The 17,572-nt window shown below is 42.9% G+C and overlaps 1 protein-coding gene across 4 annotated transcripts in view; it reads right to left on the bottom strand.

The window, feature by feature from the left end:
* Nucleotides 1-547: 547 nt before the first annotated feature.
* Sptbn1 (spectrin beta, non-erythrocytic 1) overlaps nt 548-17,572 on the bottom strand; it is a 186,821-nt gene continuing 169,796 nt past the window's right edge. For 2 of the 4 annotated variants that reach the window (XM_047523352.1, XM_047523353.1), the window contains 10 exons: nt 16,657-16,901; nt 15,496-15,634; nt 14,161-14,245; nt 12,008-12,204; nt 10,990-11,102; nt 10,264-10,327; nt 5,490-5,728; nt 4,230-4,403; nt 2,600-2,642; nt 548-1,888 (listed from right to left, as the gene is read on the bottom strand). In XM_047523352.1, the coding sequence (XP_047379308.1) occupies nt 1,670-1,888; nt 2,600-2,642; nt 4,230-4,403; nt 5,490-5,728; nt 10,264-10,327; nt 10,990-11,102; nt 12,008-12,204; nt 14,161-14,245; nt 15,496-15,634; nt 16,657-16,901 (1,518 nt within the window). In that variant the 3' untranslated portion in view covers nt 548-1,669. Of the gene's footprint in view, nt 1,889-2,599; nt 2,643-4,229; nt 4,404-5,489; nt 5,729-6,496; nt 8,815-9,967; nt 10,328-10,989; nt 11,103-12,007; nt 12,205-14,160; nt 14,246-15,495; nt 15,635-16,656; nt 16,902-17,572 lie in introns of those variants that run through there. The other 2 variants (XR_007104752.1, XM_047523354.1) reach the window with 2 other exon arrangements.

Genomic DNA, 17,572 nt, shown 5'->3' on the forward strand with positions numbered 1-17,572 from the left:
TCCAAGTCTGGCCTGTTGCCTGTTTCTTGTATGATCTGTGTAAACTTGATTTAAAATGTTTAAGAAACAAATCAAAAGAATACTGTGTGGCACATGGAAACTACATGAGATTCAAATGTTTCCCTCAGAACAGTTTTACTGGAATACAGCTACACCCATTTGTTTGCATCCTATCAATGACAGTCTTTGTTCTACACAAGAGTTGAGCAACAGAGACATTATGGCCTGTAAAGTTTAAAATATTTACTATCTCTGTCCTTTTATAGAAAAAGTTTGCCAACCTCTCTCTCAGAGCTCAGGGTTAACAAGCTTTCTCATAATTCTTTCATAAATAAAAGATAAAATGTGGAGGTGTCACTACAAAACATTCACATTTATTATTCTGTTTGCTGTGGCTTTCAAAGCTGGCAAGCCATACATGCACAAAAATGCCAAAGGGTAACCTAGATGGACTGCATGATGGTTTCTATTTGCTATTTCTTCTTGTGCAATTTCCCTGATTGGCATGCATGTGCAGAAGAGGAAAAACAACAACTAGTCACCATGCTAGATTTAAAAGCATTTAATGACATAGCATATATTTAACAGATAGGGCAAAAGTTGAGAGGTACAGGTCGTACAATGGAGCACCAGGCCTGAGCGACCACTCCCTGTTCAGGCCCAGCCTCTAGAGTTCATTCCTATCAATGCCATTTTGATTGTGCAGTAAGATGAAAATTTGTCATTACAATAGTTACAGTGACAGAGAAATGCACACTATGTATCAAATAGCAAGGTAATGAAGCAAATTATAACACAGTGTGGCAACGCACAAGCAAGTAACCATTAGAATAACATTACTTTGTCCAGTAAATGCTTCAGTTCCACTTGTACACTTACCAATGATTTAAAGGGTTTATTATACATCTAGTTTTATTATACTTTGTACTAGAATTATCTCAAACATACAATATAATGTATTTCAGCAAAAAAAAAAAAAAAAAAATTGAAATTACAGATTTTTTTAAAACTGTATCAGTTTTCTATTCCTTCTTATATACCGACATTCTTAACCGTCGTCGCAGTGGATGCAGAAAAGCCATATGTCATTTGTTAGTAAGTGATGCCAGGTACAAATGGTTTGGTCTGTAGTTTTAACATGGAGCTGCACTGTGGCTGCAGCAAGATCATAATACATGATCTGTTTGATAAAGGTTAGATCCACGGTGGGCACTTCTAATAGTTAAGACTCAGGGTAACCACCGGAAGTAAATGAAGAGAATGGTGTCAGGAGATTGGTACATTTTGTTTCTGGTGAGCACAGGAAATATTGTTTAAGCACCGCTGCCTTGCCAACCAACAGCACGAGAGGCGGGTTATTTCCAACACAGCCTCACAAAATTGAGGAACAGTTTAAATATTGAGATCTAATCTATATAATTTTATTAAAAAAAATCTGGCCTTCCCTCTGCACCTCAAACTTTTGTAACTTGGAGATAAAGTGTATAGGTTTTATTTCCCCCTCCCCCCGAAATGCTCTATAAATTAAAAAAAAAAAAAAAAAAAAAAAAAAAAAAAATCAACCACATTGAGGAACATTAGGCACAGAGAGTAATGTGTTGGTTCTGAGCTTGCATGCTGGAATTTCACTGAAAAGGAAAGAGAAGGGCAGGAAGTGATGGATAGGAGTTCATTTCTTTTTGCCAAAAAGGCTGAACCGCTTCTCTTTGTCTTTCTCTTTGTCCTTCTCCCGCTTGCCGGGGCTGGACTCGCTGGTGATGGTGACAACGCTGGTGGGTAAGGTCTGTGCCCGGCTGGATGCTGGCGTGCTCTGGGTGCTGGCAGACAGGTCGTGTTTATCAGAGGAGATGGCGGAGGAGATGGCCTGGATCCACGTGTTCATTTCCTCCTGGACAGAGGAGGGGACATGGGTGAGATTCAACAGAGGGGGATGGGCATCAGGTCTCATCAGGTCTCTGGCTCCACCTGGATATCTGACCAAGCCGCCATCACCCAGAAGGCTCAGAAATGGCACCTGAGGCACTGTGCCTACAATCACCTCTGCTTTCTCAGCCTAGGGGAGTGAGCATGGCTCAGCTCTCAGGAGTCAGTGTTACAGTACCTGATGGGTGTTGTTCTAGCACTTGGTCTATAAATCTGAAAGACCTGAAAGAATGGTCTCCCATCTTTGGGTCTCAGGTCTCACCCTACAAAGTATTTTCACTTTCTTTTTAAGGACATTTATCTCACTTGGAGGTTTTTCAAATTTAAATGCTGCATATGCTTCTTTTTCATCACCTGACTCCTCTTTCCTCAAGGTGGAGAATGCCATGAAGAGCTGGGTAAAGGTCATGGGGAGCAGCAGGGAGGCTCCTGACTGCACCAAGGTTTTCTTTCCCAGATCCCAGTGGAGCTTGCAGTAGCTACCCTCCCATGGGGATGATCTTCACTGTTTTCTAGAGACAAAGAGAACTGAATGCCTGCCAGTATTAGCAACTGGCAACCAGGTGAGAGTCACTGCTGATGATTATTTATATGGATAATATTACAAATAAAGCTATTATCCCAAAACACTTGCATACTCTTAGGCATGTGAGAGAGATGAAGCTTAGCAACTTACATCGTCTTTGGCTTGGAAGAGGTACTCATTGCCATCATTTAGTCTGTAATTTCAAGGAAGAGAGCAAGTCACAATTTAACTTCAGAAAAATAACAATACCCAACTCTCTGTCTTATGTGGGACACAAGGAGGCCTCAGAATCTCTACATGCAGCACCAGCCATTCCAAGAGACCCAGGTGGCCCTGCAATGGCCCTAGGGACATCAGAATTCACAATTAACTGCACCAGTCTAACATACACAGGCAACTTGGAGCTTCAATTCATAGGAGGATCTGTGGGGTACAAACACAACACTTGGCTTTGTTATGGCAAAGAACACTAGATTCCTGATCACTGATCTAAAATGAACTCAAAAGAAAGCTCTTCAGAAATGAAGAGTCCTGGGCTGGGGTTGTGGCTCAGTGGAAGCACTTGCCTAGCATATGTGAAGCACTGGGTTCAATTCTCAACACCATATATAACTAAATTAAAAAAAAAAAAACTGAGTCCTTCTGAAATTCTGCTACTGAGTTTATATTCCCCAAAATTTATACATTCTAGATTCTCTGATAAGACACAGAAAAAGACTCCTAAATTTTTCTTATGTGTGCCTCAGAATGAAGGGCCCCACATGTGGGCTCCCAGTGGGACACGGAGTAGTGCCTATGTTCAGAGGGTTCCATCATTTGCTCTGCGGCCATCAGCAGGAAGAGGGGGCTGTCACTGTAGTGGTGGGCACTCCTCTTTACCAACAGCCTGACTCCTGGAAGTGGCATCAAGGATGTACAATGGGGGAAAGCAGCTAAGGGGTCAAGCTATCTGGGCCTTGTCTGACAAAACATCAAGTGTCCCAAGGCCCAAAGAGCCCACACTGCTCATTAACAGAGTGTGACCAACTATACATCTGTAACTGCCCTCTGCAGTCCTTGGCCACTTCCAATCAGCTCAAAACACACAACTAAGAGCACTGTTGTCCAGGTCCCAGAGCAACAGAGCACATCAGCACAAAATTAGCAACTAACCACTAAAACATACACTTTTTACATTTTTAGAAGATTATTAAAATAGTTTGCCCATTTCCAACAGGAGAACTTTTGAGGGTGGATCCACTGTGGGGAGGTGTGTGTCCTACCGGGAAGAGGCATTTGGAACCAGATGGCTCCAGGGGAGGGTCATGGGAGGACAGGCCCAGTCCCCACCCAGGCATTTCCTGTTTGTCTTCATTCAGCTTCAGGCTGACTCACTTGATAGTCTCCAGATAACACAAATGCAAGTAACAGCGAATCCAGGGTCTGCATAAGCTGAAAAAGTGGGGAAACTCTCTTTCTAAGCTTCCCTTAAACTGTGAGATGTGAGCAACCCATCTCAAGTGCTACAGGACAGTAAGCTCCACACGTAACACAGAAACTCCCTTTCCTTCCACACTTGGCTGCACCATGAAATACAGGGAAGCTGGCGGCTGGCCACAGACCCCAAAGCACCCAGAGATCTTAATAGAAATGGACGCCACACAGGTTTTTCTTTTTCTTTTTTGAGACTTAAAAGGCACAGAGAAAACTGACTGATCGCAATATGAGGTAAGAAAACCAATCCAAGTGAAGATAAAACACGTCTACTAAGACAACAGGGAAGCACGGGGGCAAGGCTCACCTGAGCTTGAACACGTGTTTCTTCTTTTTGTAATCAAGGGCCACTTCACAGATGGCTTCTTTCAAACTCACAGGGACCTCACTGTGATATGGGATTCCAGAAGCAGCGGTCTTTGCATCTTTATAGAAACCCATTTCTTGGTTATTTATGACACAATAAACATTGTGCCAGGACCTGGACATGGTAAAGAAAGGGAAGTCAAGTTTCCATGTCACACTCTTACAGAATTAAGAATCTGACCACATAAAAATGATCTTTTATAACCTTTTATTAAAAGCCCTTCCTAAAATCTGCTAACACTGAACAGTGAACACAACTACTCCAGAGACTCCCTAGGTTAAGTACCATGCTGCTACATCGGTAGGTTTTTAAGGGCTACGTCTCTATCTGATTTTGTGGGGAAATAAGGTGCCCTCTTCTGTTAAGTGAAGGTACACTTGCCTCTGACGGGAAAGATTCTGATTGGTGTCTGGTACTTTCCTCTGTGGTACTGGGCTACAGGGCTGGCTCCTTACTTGAAGCGTAGCTATTTTCAAGCAGGGGCCCCACCAGTTTTAGCTTCATTCTTTATGTGGCTCAGCCACTTGACAAGAAGACAGATCCAGGGCCACTAGCACTTATGATACTTAAGGTGGCCTTTATCCTATGGTATGGTTATCTAATATGCTAATCCCATTAAAACATCTGCTTGTGTTAACATATAAAAGTTACCCTTCATGTGAATGGCAGAACTCAGATGGCAAACTGTCTAGTGTTGTGTACAACTTGCAAAATTGTACATGGCTGCCCTAGGCAGTCTGGTTTACTGGCTTAGCATATAGGTTTTGGAGTCAGATATGATTTTCACCCCATTTTGCCATTTACTGGATTTCTACAGAAAGTGAGTTTCTCTAGCCTCTTGGCCTCCTTTTCCTAATAAAAGGAAATCTAGGGCTATGGGGAGATAAGGAATATGAAGATTGATATGGAGATGTGGCCAGGGAAATAATGAAGTCCTGTAATGAATCACTTCACTTAAGGAGGAGAAGACACCTTGACCTCAATCAAGGGAATTCCCTCTCGGGACGAACTACCGAGGCTCCTTCTTGCTATTCCCATGGGCACTTAACTCTGCCTTCTCTATGAACTTACTTTCCAGTGCCAGTTCCAAGAAAAATGCAGAGTCAGGAAGCTCTGAGTGAGCCAGCCCACAGGGGCATGCACCCCACCCCAGGGTGTGCTGGCTTCTCGCCTCCCCACTTCTGCCTGGGCTGTGGGTACCTGCTGGAGGCTTTCTTATTGTGGGCCTCCCACTCGTGCTTCCGGTTCAGGAAGCCTTCCATCTGGGCCGAGGGCGTCTCCTGGGTTCTGGCTGGTAGGGTGGCGGCACTCTGGGCTGGGAGGGCAGACTTGGCTTTGCGGTCAGAGGTTGGGGAGGGGATGGGGCTGGACTCCTTTGAGCTCGTCCTCTGCTCTGCAGCGCCATTGACCATTTCGCTTGTGTCCACGGTTTCTGCCATCTAGGGACAGTGGAGAGGCCATTCAGCTAGCCCTGTGAGCTGTGGGGGCGACCACATACGCTCTGACTCGCACACGTGGCTGTGTATAAATGCCTGGCACAGATCGAGGCAGTACAGTAAAACCATCGCACACCCCACAAAGCCAGCTGGACACCAAGGACATTAGAAGGTGGGAATGGATTAATGCCCCGCCCGCTTATGGGGAAATGAGAAAAGCGAGATGCCAGTATGCGTTTTACTGCACTCTTACTCCTCGGATCAATCCATTTTCTCTAATATAGCTCAGACCATCTCCTCTTATGGTTACTTTAAAACAGGACAACGGTGACAGTCACACATATTAAATATGAGAGAGAGTGGACGTTATACAGCAGCCACCTTACAACCAAGGGTGCCACCAGAGGGCTGGAAGTTTAAGCGAAAGGGCATTCACAAACAGATGGATAGACGGCCCCATCAGAACTACACGGCATTCCCCCAAAATAAGACAAGGAAAGACCTGGGGTTTCTAAAAGTGCTCTCTGGTTCTCCGCCCCCTCCCCTGAACACATCGTCATAAACACATGCAGAAATTAGGACGACAATCATGCACTTCACATCTACCATCCCAGTTAGACTTTGGAACTTAAGAGCTGGAAGGAAATGAGGCAAGTCAACAAACATCAATTTAACCGCATCTGCCGAAGTTGGATCGTGAGTGGGTTGTAGTTTGTGTTAAAGGAGCTGGAAAAGCCAATCACAGTCACTCAACACCACACAGCTATTTACCCCCAAACAAAGACAGAACCAGGGCCTTCCCCATCACGGGTTGGTTGATCGCGGTGCCTTGCCGCACTGAGACGAGAAAGCCCAGAGGCAGCCAGGCTTCCAGCGGCTCTGACCCTTCAGGCTGCAGACGTCTTCAGGAGCGTTCCTTCCCAAGCTCATTTAAATTGTAACCCTCACGGCTTTTCGGCTTTGGAAATGTAGTAGGGTCTTGATTCATTATCGCTTTCAGCCTGTGTACCATCAACTGTGTACCATTAACTGCAGCGGCCCCTGGCTGATGTACACCCAGGGTGTGGGATTAGCAAGTTACAAAAGCTGGGTGTGGCTGACGCTTTAGTGGATTACAGACAATTGGCACCCCTCGTACACAGACAAACATGGAGGTGTCAATGGCAGGCTCATTAGCTATGTCCCCCACCATTGCTGCCGAGATTCCAAATGACACCAAATTAGCAGCAATAACTTTGACAGGATAAGCGGTAGACTGGCCACCACCACTGGACCACTCAGATCTGTCAACTCTTGGGAACTGGACCTCTCACTTAGGTCTTACCTAAATGTAGGCTTAGTGCTTGATTTTCAACAAAATTAATTTTTTTAGGAAAAGGGATGGTGAAAACTTGAGGGATGGAGAATCACAAATTTATGTTATGTCTTTGCAAACCATTGCAATTTAACATTAGGATTGAGCATATGACTGGATGCAATTTAAGGTTGTTTTTGACTGAAATCCTTTACTCTCAAAGCAATGGAAAATGTATGATTAGGGCAGAAAGACACTGGGTGTGTTTGTGTGCATGATTATCCTGGCCTTCTGAGTGACAGCCTGTAGACCTGTTCTTATGAGCAATATACTATTTAAGCTGTTTTCACTTTTTTTTGAGATGGGGTTTCACTATGCTGCCCAGGCTGCTCTTGAACTCATGACCTTCCTGCCTTGGCCTCCCAAGTAGCAGGGATTATACAGGCATGTGCCACTGTACCCAGTCCCTCTTTTAAGGGAGAATTATAGGAGGGAAAATGACCAAAAAATAAAACCCTGAGTCAAAACAATATGCATGATTTTAAAGTTGACAAATCTCTCCTAGTGTGAGACTTCAGGAAACTTCTGGTGAGGAGGAAGTGTGAGTTTGGTGTGGAAGGCCTGAGCCAGGTGTGAGTCCAGAGAGACATGGGGTTAGTATGTACAGAAACCAGGTTAAAAAAAAATTTAGTGCTGCAGGTTTGACTTGAAAACTACTAGTGACAGTCATGACCTGGACAGAGAGATGTTTATGAGAAAAATGCTACAATTTATCATACTTGGTCAGACTTCAAGGTAGGTGAAAGGTCAGGGAAGTCTCTTCTGAGGGAAATTCTGCAGCAAAAATTTTTTCTTTAGAGTTAGAAGGAAAGAGAAAACCCCAAACCAGTATGCAGAGATAATTAATGTTTATGCAAATGAATCACTAACCAAGAAAACAAGGAAAATAAAAGGAACAAAATGAATTTTAATGGACATGTGCTTTAAGCATGCCAACAGACAACACACTACTAGAGACAAACATTAAAAGCAAATCATAGTGCTATGATCAAACAGTGGGTACATGTGAATACAACTCCCTACCCCATGTTGCTTCTTTTTAGCAATTAGTCCAGAGTGCTTTAGTGGCCCGCACATCTGATACTTCAATCAGGAGGTGAACACAAAGGCAACACAACTAGAAGCACAGGAAACACCTGATTGCTTTTCAAAGTGCAAGAAGCAACACTATCTTCAAGTTCATTAACTTGAGTCTCTGCATCATCACTCAAAAAAACAAAATGGCCTTTTCTTCTTCCAATACAATCCAATTGTTGGTTAAAAATTGGTTCTGGCAAGCTACAATTTAAAAATCTAGATAAAAAATAGGCATGAGAGCAAATGCTAAAAGCATAGCACTCCTTTCTCATGTGCTTATGTGGTTTTTTTTTTTTTTTTGTCTTCTGAATACAAAAAGCATTAAAATTACGTATCCATCTTGATGATACAAAATTTAAACACACACACATATATATATATGGAAACATCACATATATACATATAGATCAGTGACACACATCACATAATTTGGGGCCAGAAACACACACCAGGGCTCCCTAATGACCAAAGACGAAGCAGTAGCTTTTTCTGAAATGAATTTGGGTGTGTTTTAAGGCAGAGACCCAATAATGGTGCAAACCACCCCCAGAACATAAGAAGCTTGGCATCTATCTATATACCCATCTACCATCACACAAGTAGATAGATATGTACATAGAAATCAGGAAAAACAAACAAGATGCTACATGATGTTATCCTGACAAAAGAAAAAAAAAGACATGCATCATGAAATGAAAAGACAAATTAGACTTAACTCATGAAGAACACATATCAAAACAGGTTTCTGAGGCCACTGACACATCTAAATATGGCAAATGAGCAAGAAATGTCTCATAAGGCTTGCATGTACTATGGATCTTATTTTGTTTTGGTCAGTACCAGGAATTCACCTCTTTCATCAGCTCTTATTTCTAAGGAAAAGGATTTCTGTTAAACATTTTCAGTCCTTGCTAGTGGCCTGATACACACCACTCTACGAGATTCCTTTTAGAGAACTCCCCAAAAAGTTTTGAGAAAAATGAATGAATCAAAAGATCCATCTGAAAGGAACATGGTTTCTGTCTACAAGAGACCCTCGGGGGACCTCTAAAGCCAGGAGGCATGCAAATGCTCCTAGGCACGGTCCATCGAGTGCATCATTCAAGTAATCAGGATGAACCAAAATGGCTTATGTTCCACGTGTATGAAAAATTACAATAGTTTGACACCCCACGTCACTGATTGAAATGGAAAGGCCTTTAAGTCTGGTAGGCAGGTTCCCAACACAGGCTGTCACCAGCCATGCCAAGTCCCAGTGGGGCTGACAGTGACCAGGACAGAGGTGGCCAGCAGTAGTCAATTTACTCTAGAGGCCAGCTACAACACCTGCTGCAAGGAAGCCTGTGGTGCTCTATTTAGGGCTTGGCAGAAAAAAGAGAGTAACTAGTTTGTAAAAAAGTAATAAATGACCCAAGGGTCTTAAAATGTTTGAAATTTCTGTACCTAAAATTCAAATTCAAATAGCTTCCCAAGTAGATCCAACTTCCTATTTTTTTTTGTCATCTTCAGTGAATGAATGCATCCTTCAATGGAATGTTACACAGCTGACTAGGTTTTAATCTTAGCAGTGAAATGTCTCCTTCCTTATAGACCAGTCTTCCTAGTTACTAGTAACTACTGCAGGTTAATAGCATCGGTAAGTAACACAGTACCTATACTGCAATACTGTGCCCTGTTAGTATAACTGGATGTGCCATACCTGTTAGATTCTAGTTTTCTTCTTCATTATGCTGTAATCTCATTTAATTTCAATTACTCATGTAAGGATTTCGCTGTAAAATCTTAATAAAGTAAAAAGCTCACAATAAATAAACAAACGATAAGTACTGTGCTTTAAGGCAATGAGCATCCATCAGTTAAGAGACTCAAATAAACATGAATTAAATTGCAAACAAATATGAAACCAAGGAAGGCTATGATATGAATTAAGTAAAACATAACACTTTGGGTGAAGTAGAAGCCAAAAAGTTAAAACCAACAGGATTTGGAAAGAATGGTTCTTGACAAATGGTAGTGAACTTCACAGTCCAGACCATGGCTGGTCACTGGCTGTCCGTCTGCTATTAAAGTTTTTGTAGTTTTGGTAGGTTTGAGAGCGGTAACTAACCCGTGGAGATCCCTGTTCAGTCGGCAAACCATTCTGGGAAACTTGCTCTCCTTTTGAAGTATCCCTGTTAAGTAAGGGCAGGGGGAAGGACAGAAGAGGGAAGATGATGAAAGGGAAGGGGAAGGAAGGGAGAAAGAGAAAGAAAGAAAGAAAAACATAAGCAACCCTCTTTTACATCATTTGATTTCTTAAAAACTTGAATTTGCAAGTGTTCCACAGACACCATACAGAAAGGGAGACTACATGAGCAGCTGGCTCCCCACTCCCATCCACCCACCTCCCCACTGAAGGCTACAGTAGCTATAGCTCCTACAACAGTGAAGCAATTAGCCTTCTACAAACAGAACAATGTCTGTCCTTTATGTGAAGTTGCCAGGACTTTCAGAGTATCACTACAAAAATCAATGGCCTGAAATCTGGGTGGTGCATGCTATACACTGAATCACATGAAAATTCTAAGTGTATGTGCATGCAGATATGGGTGTTCACACGCAGAAAGGGCACTGTTTGTATTCCACCTCTGCCACCTAATAGTTATATGACCTTAGTCAGTGTCCTTGGGTGTTACTCAAGTCTGATTACACAGATTCTAAATCATGTGATGAAACATTTAATACGAAGGGCATGTGGCTAGGCCTAGCAAGGCCGAGCTTAGTAAAGATGCTCCATGAACCTCACCTGCCATCAAAGGTAAGATTCCAGGTTCCCAGGTTGCCCCTGACTCACCACTGCTGCTGGGACTCTGCCTCCTCTGAAACCTTCGTGCTTGGCTCGGGCGAAGGCGGTCGCCTCTTCCTTTCCTCTTCCTCTTGCTGTCTGCGCACTTCCAGTAATTCCAACTGAGGGAGAACACAATGATGTTGAGCAGATCCCCAAACTTGCATCTTTTAAAAACAGGGCTTGGGGAGCCCAGGAAGCCCTTCTGCCTCCTTACTACATTGGCTCACACTGCACAATGTGAAACTCTAACATCCTGAGCAAAAGGGAAGTAAATTCATATGAACTATATCTACAACCTAAACCTGTAGGAGATGAAGGTCTACACTAGTTGCTGGTGAAACTCTCTGGGAGAATGGATTTAATTTCTAAATTATGCAACTCTCAACTTTGCTAAGGAAGAAGAGTATCTGGGCCATGGTCCCCATGAGAGCTCAGACAACACCAAAGACAAATGTACAAAAATAGTCAACAAAGACTCCTGTGCTGTGGTGGGGATATGTGTTCAGCCCAAACCCCCAAAACACATTAAAAAGCCCCAGAATTGTCCATGAAGCCATTTCACAAGCAATGTGCATGCAGTGGAAGTATTGTTTTGACACAGAAGTACACAGGGACATGTTAAATCCCCAGGCTTGCAGAATTACAAACACCAGTTCACAAGCCCTATTCCAAGACCTTTATGTTCGAGGGACAGATTATCAAGAATGGGGAGGATTTCAAAGGCCATTACTATTTAATGGGCATTCTAATCCTGAAATGCAGAAGAAAATTTTAAGGTCATATCCCCTAGAAACCAGAGATTCTACAAAACACAAGAGGAAAAAAGACATTGAAAGAGAAACACAAACATCACCAATTGGTTCCTAGGCAGGAGGCTATTGTAAGAGATCCTAAATACAGGTCCTTGGGAGGTGAGTGAGGGTGGCACCCTGACCTCCTCCCCAGGTCCTGTTCCAAGAGAACCATCAGCTTCCTAAGACCCTCACAAACATGCCAGGCACTGCAGCATCCTGGGGCCACTCACTGTTGTCAGCCTCTCCAGGGCGGAGAACCTCTCATCCCAGGTTGCTGCAGACTTTTCAAATGCCTCATGGCGCTTGATGAGCTTCTCCACCTCATCCACGCTCTGGCCGATTTCGCGACTGGATAGGTATGGCTCCTGCCCCAGCAGCCAGGCCTCAGCCACGCTGGCATCCCTTGAGAACTGATGGACCTCCAAAACTGCACAGGGTACCAAGAGTGAGTGCTGGCCACAGGGACACCTGGCACTGCTACCCTCTGGTGGCAGCTACAGTCACAACCAGTTTATGATAAAAACAACATGAGCCACACAAGCAACTTTATCTTCTCCAGCAGCCACATGAGTAAGAATAAAAACAAATGAGACTAAGTTTAATACGATGGTTAATTTAACCCAATATAAAATATTATTAAACACATAATTACTGTAAGACAATTATTATTACTACTATTATTATTACTTGGTACTGGGGATTGAATCCAAAGGTACTTTACCACTGAGCTGAATTCCTACCCTTTTTATTTTTTGAGTCAGGGTGTTGCTCAGTTGCTTAAGGCCTTGCTAAATTGCTGAGGATGGCCTCTTAATTTGTGATCCCTTTGCCTTGGCCACCCAAATCACTGGGATTACAGACATGTGCCACCATGTTGCTAAAAAAAATTACCAAGATCTTTTAGCATTCTTTTTTTCCTTCTAAGTCTGAATGCAAGGCAGATTTGACTGCATATCAATTTGAACACTTTAAGTTCCCAAGAGCCACAGTGGGTCAGGGGCTACCAAACTGGACAGCATAGCTGCAGAATGTACTCTGTTCATTCAGCCCTGCTTCCCTGCAGTAAGTGCTCAGCCCTGCAGGGATTCAAACTTGTGCAGGCCACGGTACAGCAGGCATTCTCGTATTGCCCTTCTGTCAGGAGAAGTTTTCTCTTAGGGAGTTGAGGGGTGGGGAAGATGTGATGCTAGACAAGATGTGGGGACCGGTGGGGACAGTGTGGGCTAATGCTCTTGCTGTGCCTCATTCTTTTCTGGCAGGTGAGAAAACAGCACTCCTTCCACCACAGTCATGAGGAGATGGGTCAGAAACTGATTTTGCACTACTGCTAACACTGCTATCACTGCATCAATGCAGCAGTGCCTGGGGTGGGTCAGTAAGAGAGGGCCTGTGGGCAGCATTAGTTTCTAGCATCACCAATAGCACCTGACACCCAGAGAGGCTGCCAACCTGCACTAGGGGTTGGTCAACTCTTTGAGGTGGAGACTATGCCTGTCATCACTGTTCTGAGGATAACCTGGTATCCAGTTCATGGCAATGTGGGATATAGGTTCTGTTGAATTGAATGAAACTAACCTGAAGTTCTCAAAACTTACAAACCAAATTCTCATCCAAATAATGGCCCAAAATGCCAAACATGATGTGCCCTTATTTCCTACACATTTCAGAAAAGGCCCCTTGGAAATCAAGCCATGGGTGAATGAATGGGGTCATTAGAATTTAAGGACGGAGCCCAAGTTCCAACACAGAATGTCAAAGTATGGCAAATGATGCTTGAACTGGACTACTTTGTGTTTGTAATTATGAGATGCTATTTCTAATACTATTGGCTATAAATTCTGATGGCTTTATGAGGATTAAAAAAAAAAAAAAAAGATTTTACCTCAGAGAGAGTAAATACAGAAATATATTTTAAAACACTTAGAACAATGCCCAGTTCATTCCAAACCTTAACAGGTGTTAGCTTTTACTTTGTGATATTATAAACTTTATGTCAAAAATACTAGATATGAGACTTAGGCCCACTTTACAACTTACTGACTCTGAGGTGAGAATCTTTTTAGAAGATGATTGGGGAAGTTCTATCTCTACTCTCCCAGAGGGATGCTGAATTGTCATCTTCATGATTTTCCTAAAGAACTCAAACCCCACTGACAGCTCTGAGATCAATCATGGAGTGAAAAACAATGAATTTGCCACACACAACATCTTAGAAAATAACAATAATATTTAGCATGCAATAATGAAATAGGACATAGCAGCATCCAGAACTTCAAAAATCAATAAGTGATAACATCGCATTGATTAAAGCGGGAATATAGACTTGCATAATTTTCATGAATACCCAAAAAGAGCAGAAAGATAAATTTAAATATGTGCTTACTCAGTCTTAACCACTCCCATCGGTCTTCCCACTTGTCAATCATTTCTTTTCTTTTTTCAGTCAACTGCAGTAACTTTTCCTTGATCTGTATGAAAACGAGAACCCCAAGATATTTTCACAGAACACATTAAATCCCTTTTGTTTCCCCTACCACGGGTCACTTCATAGAAGAAACATACTTATTTTCTTAAGAGGTTTTCACTAAGCTTGAAACTTATCTGCTAAGTCTGTCTGTCTGTCTTGGGAGAGGAGAGAAACACATGGCTAATCTTTCAGACCAGACTGAGAGGAAGGTGGGTCTCTGCTCAAAGATGCTTTGTTGTGAGGAGGTCAACAAAGCACTGGGCCACACTGGACTCTGGGGCTCACTGCAGCAAACACATTCACCAAGAGAGGGACAGGAACAGGGACACAGCTCTGGCCTGAGAGGACATCCATTCCTATGAAGGGATGTCCCTACACAGTGAATTCATTTAATTACTCATTACCATCATCCTAACCAGAATCTACAACCATCTACCTGAAAGTGAAGGGTCCTAGGGGATATGCAATGGAGAGGGAGTGCCAAGCAGAGAAGGGATGGAAGAGGTGGGAGGCACTTTTTTAACCTGGGACCCTCAAAATGGTCTTTTGTGCCACAGACATTACTGGCTCTGGGCCTAGATATAATTAAGTACATGCATGTGTGTGCATATGTGTAGTCAGCCCTCTAACTTCAGGTTCTGTATCAAGAACTTGACCAACTGGAGATCAAAAATATTGAAAAAAAACTGCATCTGAATGGAACACACGGACTTTTCCCCTTGCCATTTATTACTATTATTATTTTATTGGTTCTGGGGATTAATCCCAGGGACACTTTACAGCTGACTGACATCCTCAGACCTTTCTTATTTTAAGACAGGGCCTTGCTAAATTTCTGAGGGTGGCCTCAAACTTGTGATCCTCCTGCCTCAGCCTCCTGAGTTCCTGGGATTACAGGCATGTGCCACCATACCCAGGCTTTTGCCATTTCTTAAACAATATAACAACTATATACGTTATATCTACTTCATAGTTACAAGTATTATAAGTATTACAAGTTTCATAGAAATGATTTAAAGTATACAAGAGGATGTGCTTAAGTTATATACGAATATTATACCACTTCATAAGAAGTACTTAAACATCCATGGAATACCCTGTGGATACTGAGGGACAATTGCACACACTTCTGTCTGCATATGTGTGTATGCATGCACGTGCACACACATGTACACACATAGAATAAAGTCATTTTATACCTGAACACCATTGCATTTGTCCCATGGTTCCAAAGCAAAGCAGTATCATTACCTCCTCAGAAGCGTAGTGTTTTCTTGCAAGCAGGGATTTCCCCAATTCAATGCAGGTGGTGAAACTGTCATTACGAGCATCAATTTCAGCTTTGATACCTTGATGATTATTCATTAATAGTTCAACAGATGATACATCCCTAAAATTAGACAAGTGACATTTCCTTTACAACAAGTTTTTCAAACAAATGTATAGGTTTCAAAACATAACTGGAAGGAAAAGTGTCTAATGGCCTAGATGGCCTTTTACTGCGGATTCAGTCAGAGCTCAGACTGGGTCACTGAGGCTAACTATAGTAACAATGAAACTCAGGACCAGCTCTACAACCAAACACTCAGAAGAAGGCTCCTTATATTTTTATATGTGTGCTTAAATAATTCAAAACAGTTGCTAGGTGTGTGCAAAAAAAGCACTACATTTCTGCTCAAACTTTTATCTTGAAATGCAATTCAGAAAGACTCCCTTCAAGAAGGCACAGAGGCAATAACAGGTACCTCAAGGCGTTCTCTACCACAGGCTCAGGATGTATACCTCAAAGAGCAGCTGATAGTTTCTCTATGCTTACTCATGAGATACACATGAGGGAACTGGCTTTGGAATGTAGAGAATGGAAGCTATGAGAGCTTCTTGGGGATCAAAACCTACTGGCCCTGGCCCAGGGAATATAATTGTTTTTTTAACAACATAAATAATGATAAAACATTTCTTCAATTGAAGCACAGTTCATTTCTCAATCATAGGGGTCTGGGGTGAACTGGAGGTTATGTACGTATCTGCTCATCTATTAACTTCTCTTCACTGCTTTATATGAAACATAGGGAAAGCAAAGAACTAATACTAATTGCTACATGACATCAGTAAGGCTGATGTTGACGGTAAGGGACACCTTTGAAAGTGTGTATGGAAAGAGAGTAGTTTTTAGTCCAATTAAGAGACACAGAAAAAGGAACTCAGTCATCTCTTTCCAAAAAATAAGGCAGTTAGCTGGTTGTGCCCAAGTTACCTGCCTGCTTGAACCATGAATTTCCTAGATGTGGGCATGAGGGCTTGGGGGACATGGTAGCATGGTGGAGCAGAAGCCAGGAAGGTCTCACATTGCTGGTCCTTGTTTCCTGGTGGTTGTGTGGGGGAGAAAATTGAAGCAGTGGCTACAAGCATTACCTTGGCTTCTCCTGGGCCTCAATCTGCCGGATGACATCCTCCATCCAGAGCATGAGGTCACGCACCATGCTGAAAAAGCGGAATTTGTCCCCTGTGTCCACCAGCCGTACCCTGCGGCCCTCACAGGCATCTAGCAGGGACTTCCAGGCTTCCAGGACCTCGTTCTCGCGTTTCTGGATGTCATCGGCCTTGTCCCCTGCATAAGCTGCCTGGAGGCGGGCTGCGTCCTCTTGCAACTGCCTCACCTGTGAAGCCAGGGCAGAGATGAGCCCGGTTTGATTGCTATGACCTTCCTCATCACCCCACTCCCCCTCACCACTCTGCTTACACACTAAAGGGAGCAGCAGGGCAAAATAGGCCACGTCCCCTCAGAACTCTCAATTTCATTGGGATCCAAGTCACAAAACCTAAGTTTTCTATAACCCTATTGAACTACATTATTAGGTTCTATACAAATATGAAAATAAACGTAATGCGACAAGAATGCAGGTGGGAAACTGAGGATAGGAACTGAGGACAAATCCTCTGGAGGTGGCCTGGGATATGAAGATGGTAGGACACATTCATGTTCCAAAAAATAAGTGCCATATCTGTTCAGAGTAAGTGCTTTTTATCACGAATGAGAAACTGCCACGAAGAACAAATACGTTTTACACATGCCTTTCCACTGCTGTGTGATGGTACTGAAAAGAATACCCCTATCTCCTGTCAGTTTTCTCCATGAGACACTTACACTTGAAAAAATATAAAAACAACATACAACGTGGTTAAAAGAACCAACAGATGTCACAGAAGGTGAAATCTGAACTAGCCAAACATTAGTAAAAGCTTTGTGGAACTGACGAATAATGGTGAGAATTGTGATCTGGTAAATAAAATCAAGAGTGCACTTGTGCTGGGCACAGTGGTGCATGTC

The sequence above is a fragment of the Sciurus carolinensis genome, chromosome 13 (assembly GCF_902686445.1).
Source record: "Sciurus carolinensis chromosome 13, mSciCar1.2, whole genome shotgun sequence".
Classification (NCBI taxonomy): Eukaryota; Metazoa; Chordata; class Mammalia; order Rodentia; family Sciuridae; genus Sciurus; species Sciurus carolinensis.